The sequence below is a fragment of the Microtus ochrogaster genome, linkage group LG4, assembly GCF_000317375.1.
Source record: "Microtus ochrogaster isolate Prairie Vole_2 linkage group LG4, MicOch1.0, whole genome shotgun sequence".
In the NCBI taxonomy this organism is placed as follows: Eukaryota; Metazoa; Chordata; class Mammalia; order Rodentia; family Cricetidae; genus Microtus; species Microtus ochrogaster.
The window spans coordinates 22,758,419-22,763,693 of NC_022030.1; the positions used below are offsets into that span (position 1 = coordinate 22,758,419).

The following is a 5,275-nucleotide window of genomic DNA, read 5'->3' on the forward strand; positions in this document are numbered from 1 at the left end:
AAAAAAAAAAAAAAAAAGATTTTAACACTCTTCCATTTGCTTGTGATCCTGATTTTGACGCCTCCCTCTGTTGTTGGGGTTTCTCTCCGAAGCAGATTTCCATCCTGAACTGTCAACCTTTTTCATGAATGATTTTTTTCTATAGAGCGGACTGTACCACCTTGGTTTCTCCCCTCATTACCAATGGTTTTCCCTCCAGCCCACTCTTAAACGTTTTTTGTCTTTTCGGGATCCCCTGTACCCTACGGTTTCTTCCAGCAGATGGCGCTGTATTCCGCATGGCAACTAGGATTCTAAATATAACAGAATATAACATGATCCCATGTCGAGTACCTTCTTCCTCTTGGATGATGCACATACAAATGTCACAGCACTCTATCTACCTGATAATTCTTTAGCTCATTCTGTTAAATCGGCCTGGATTCCTCTGCTGTACGGAATGGGCAAACTTCAAAGATGGCGGCCTACACGAATAAGTATCTATGGGCGCGGCCATGTTCTCCGGGCCAATTAAGGAGTCGTATGCAGAGACTGTAGAAGCTACACGCGTTCGTGTGTGTGTGTGTGTGTGTGTGTGTGTGTGTGTGTGTGTGTGTGTGTGTGCGCGCGCACGCCTTGGTTTTCTCTAGTTGCCCAGGTAACGCTGGGCATGCGCACTAATAATAGCCCGGGAGGACATTTTTTGGAAGACCGGAAGTGGCCGTAGTCCCGGAAGGTGGTTTCTGGCCCGCGCTGCCGCTGTTGAGTATTTCTGTTGTTAATTCTTTTAATAACAAGAAGAAGTCTTCGGGAATGATTCCGGTTGGTTTCAGCTAGAATTTGTGGAGTCTGTAGTGTGCTTGGGTGTTAGGCGGTGTTGCCGTGGTGACTGCGGAGCTGATGGTTGTTCCTGGGAGGATTTCTCCTGTCAATAACGGGAGTTTGGCGGTGGAAGGGTAGGCGGGTAACGGGTGTGAGGGACGAGCGGGACTGTGCTGAGTGACCCGTGAGACCGTGGCGTCTGTTATCTGTTTGCTTTCTAGTCTGAAAGTTTAGCTCATTAATTTATAGCCTTTTTTAATGTAAAGGATTTGCGACCTTTGTTCTGTAGAGTTCTCTTATTATTGTTCAAATATAATTGGCTTTCTTTTTTAAATTTGTTTTCTTTGATCCAGGAGTCATTTTAAAGTGAATGTCTCTGGGTAGTGGGTCGAGTTGAAAAATACTTTATGGCCTATGCCATAATCACCTTTCATAAATGTCACATCTATTACATAAAAATAATTCGTTCTTTAATTAGTTGTATTGTGGTATATAAGCATATATTTTAATATATCATATGACCATACAGATTTTTTTTGTCTGTTTAGTTGTGGGGGATGGTATATATTGCTATAAGTGTATTGTTACCAACATATGTATATTTTTACATAATAATGTATATTTTTACATAATACAATTTACCTATTATTTGAAAATTCTCCATATGTATACAATGTGTTTTGATCTTACCAGCCCTTACTGCCCCCCTCCACTTACGAGTATTTGCGGGGGGGGGGGGAGGGAATGTTCGAGATGGGGCTTCTCTGTGTAGCCCTAGCTGTTCTGGAACTCGCTCTGTAGACCAGGCTGGCCTTGAACTCACTGGGATCTGCCTGCCTCTGCCTCCGGAGTGCTGGGATTAAAGGCGTGCGCCACTATGTCCAGTTAATTGTATATTTAATAATAGGTATGACTAAATAGCTCCGGGGACATTATAGCAATTCAAGTGTCCATCATCAATTTGTGAAAGAACTTAATTTCCCAAATGCCTTTCCTTTTTGCAAGTTTTCTAAGGTTTGTCCAATTTTTACCCCTTGGGTTTTTAAAAGCAATTGCTAGATTTTTTTTATTAGAAAGAAGCTATTAGTCTCTTGATAAAAATAATATATATCTTTTTTTAAAGATTTATTTATTATGTATACAGTATTTTCAGTACTCTGCCTGCAAGCCAGAAGAGGGCACCAGATCTCATTACAGATGGTTGCTGGGAATTGAACTCAGGACCTTTGGAAGAGCAGGCAGTGCTCTTAACCACTGAGCCATCTCTCCAGCCCAATAATATATATCTTTATTTCAATTTTCTTTTTTTGGGAGGGGGAGGTGTTGGACCCAGAACCTCAAGCATGCTAAGCAAATATTCTACCTCTGAGCTATATAGCTTCACACACGCACACACACACACACACTCACACAGTCATTATGTATGTGTGTGTTAAAGCTATTTGTTTGTGTTCCAGGGCAGCACAGACTTGCCATGTCTCAAGTGTGGAAATCAGAGAACAACCCATGGGAGCTGGTCCTCTCTTTCCAAACTAGAGCCATCAGGCTTGGTGGCAAGTGTCTTTACCATCTGAGCCGTCTTGCCCCCCCTTCCCCATGGTGGCATATTTTATCATATGATGTGGTCTGCTCAGACATGCGTGCCATCTTTTATATCTTCAGTTTTCCTCGTCTGTGTGTGATGGGTGGAAGCTTCTTCCTCCGTGCATAACTAGATACCGTCTTGGACTTTGCTCCAGATTCTGACACTAGAGCAAGACTAAGTGATAGGTCTGTGGGAATGTCATGGCGCTATTGAGAGTCTCTAGGAAAGGATTCTCGAGAGGTGCTACTATATATAAGAAATGGAAGATTAGATTAGTTAAAAGCAGGACTTCGTGATGCAGCTCCCATGAGGTTGTCATCCATGAAGGGATGAGACTTTTAATATGATGTAGCTGTTTGGGGGTCACCATTGCTCTTTTCAGTAACCCTTCCCCTGTACTGTGTAAGCGAGCCCCGTGAACTCATCGGTCTCACTGGTTTGGACTTAGGTGATTCTGTCTTCGGCTGTTGTTTCTCTAATCTGGGGTGAGCAGGCTGTAGCACGTGTTTCCCAGGTAGAACGGCACCACTCACAGCCCATGGCACGGTGGTACGCAGTGTGGACTCCAGAATACTTGCAATACTTTTGAGGTGTCTGAAAGTGCATGTATTCAAATTTTCAGACCTGCCTGAGTTTGTGCTCTGCACAGCGTGCGATGATTGATCACCTTTGCTTTTTTCCGGGTGGCAGCAAGTTACAGCAGCGCCAATTCCAGAATCAATGTCTTGAGTATACTTGGTATATGTGTTTTACTTCTTTTGGTTATGTTGTCTTTACATTTTGATGTCTATTTTAAGATGTTTGTCTTTATGTAATGTGTGTCTGTGTGTTAGTGTGCCTGAGCACATGCCATGGTGTGTGCGTGGGGGAGGGAGGACAAACTGCGCAGGCCAATTCTCTCCTTTCACAATATGGGTCTTGGGGATGGAGCTTGGATTGTCAGGTAGTAGGTTCTTTTTACCCTCTAGGATGTCTCCCGAGGCCCAGATTTTCTAAATTTTCTACTCTCCCAGCACTGTGTATTGAGTGTAGTCCCTGTGGTACAACAATCCAGGATCGTTCTGGGTACTAGTTAGAAGCGTGGATTCTTAAGTTCTTAGACCTTCAGGAGCAAAGCCAGGGGGTGTGCGGCTTAGCTGTATTTTGACAATCCCTCTAGACCAGTGGTTCTCAGCCTTCTTAACGCTGTGACCTTTTAATACAGTTCCTCATGTTATGATAACTCCCAACCATAAAATTAATTTTGTTGCTATTTCATAACTGTAATTTCGCTACTATTAGAGATCATAATATAAATATCTGTTTTTTTCCAGTGGCCTTAGGTAACCCCTATGAAAGGGTTTTTAACCCCAAGGGGTTGTGACCCACAGGTTGAGGAACACTGCTCTGTAGTTTCTAGTACCTTCAGATGCCCAAAATGTGTTTTGATGGTGAATGACTAAGGACTAAGGACTCGATCTTTCCAGGTTTCTTGGTATCTCTGTGGGGCTCCTTACAAGATCTTCCGCCAGACTTCAGATGACTTCATCCACACATCTCTGACTGATTTCATAGAGAACCCGTAAGCTTCTGGCTGCTGAGAGAACAGGGTCGAGACCCAGGGTGACCATGTCAAGCAACTGCACTTCAACACCTTTGGCACCAGGGGATCTTGGAAGTTCATGTGAGGTCAGCAGGAGGAATCCCAGGGTGGGACTTCCTCCACAAAATAGTTGCCTCTGATTTGTCGCTAGAGTCTCAGAGGAAGAGCAGATAGGCCACAGGAGGTAACCAAACTCTAAGGAAGCAAATTTTGATCTTTCTACCAAAAACTTAAGAAACACCTGGTCAAGTGTCCCTGGCTTCAGAGGCCGGAGGGTGGAGCATGATGAAATACTCTTGGTTTTGTTTGTTTGTTTGTTTGTTTTGTTTTGTTTTTTGCTTTTTGGGCTTTTTTTTGTGGGTTTTTTTGTGTTTTATTATTTTTTTTAAAGACAGAATCTCACTATGTAGCCCTGGCTGGCTTGGAACTTCCTGTGTAGACAAGGCTTGCCTTGAACTCACAGAGATCCTCCTGATTCTGCCTCCCAAGTTCTGGGATTAAAGGTGTGCGCCTCCACTGCCCAGCTTTTAGTTTTTTTAATATTCATTTGTATAGCACTTGATGTTTGTCTTTTTCATTAGTGTTGAAGGTCTTATCCCTCTGGTGATACAGTGATAGTTTGTTAGAAATGATTCAGTTCTTTTGAATAGGCAATGTCTATTAGTTCAGATATGGGGAGCTAAAAGCAACACTAAAAATTCCTCTGTTGAAAGACTCGCAGGGGAAAGATGAACGGTGGCTCATCCACCTTATTCTCTGCATGCCCCTGTCACCGAGTGTAGATGGCCAGTTTACATTGTTTGCCGTGGGTTATTTGCTTCATTATATACCTGAAAACAACTACTTTTTTCTTCTGATTTCAAAAATAGTAGTTAGTGTGCTGGACACACACTGCAGTTTGTTTTTAAATGTTGGTAAATACAGAGCATCTTGTGAATAACATTCTTCCCTAGGGGGAAAAAATGTCTTCTTTTTCTGATCTCTAAGAAATAGTAGGATTTCATTTTAGGCTTTGACCACAAATAGCAAGTCTCAGCTGAATACTAAAAACATTTCTGTTCTGTTGGGCAGTTTCAGCTTTGGATATCTCAGTTATTGTATGTCAGACAGGAGCCCGGATTGACTGCTATGCCAGGATTAAGAAGTAACAGTCATCTGTATTGATGGGAATAAGAGGACGGTTATTGCTTTGCAGTTGAATAGTGCTGTGATTTCTGTCTGCTTAGACATAATTAAAGAAAGGTCTTTCAAGTGTTTATCTAAATATTCTTTATCAATAAAAACTTGGGAGTCAGATATCAGGGTAA

At 42.4% G+C, this 5,275-nt stretch overlaps 2 protein-coding genes across 5 annotated transcripts in view; one reads left to right on the forward strand and one right to left on the reverse strand.

Annotated features, from left to right (window-relative positions):
- Nucleotides 1-5,275, reverse strand: part of LOC106144172 (zinc finger protein 420) — a 48,913-nt gene that overhangs the window by 11,783 nt on the left and 31,855 nt on the right. The window lies entirely within an intron of this gene.
- The window catches only part of Znf585a (zinc finger protein 585A), a 16,289-nt gene that overhangs the window by 3,346 nt on the left and 7,668 nt on the right, over nt 1-5,275 (forward strand). For 2 of the 4 annotated variants that reach the window (XM_026786261.1, XM_026786263.1), the window contains exons 1-2: nt 666-801; nt 3,853-4,054. The exons of 1 other annotated variant lie outside the window; for it this stretch is intronic. In XM_026786261.1, the coding sequence (XP_026642062.1) occupies nt 3,995-4,054 (60 nt within the window). In that variant the 5' untranslated portion in view covers nt 666-801; nt 3,853-3,994. Of the gene's footprint in view, nt 1-665; nt 802-3,852; nt 4,055-5,275 lie in introns of those variants that run through there. One more of the 4 variants, XM_013351543.2, reaches the window with a different exon arrangement.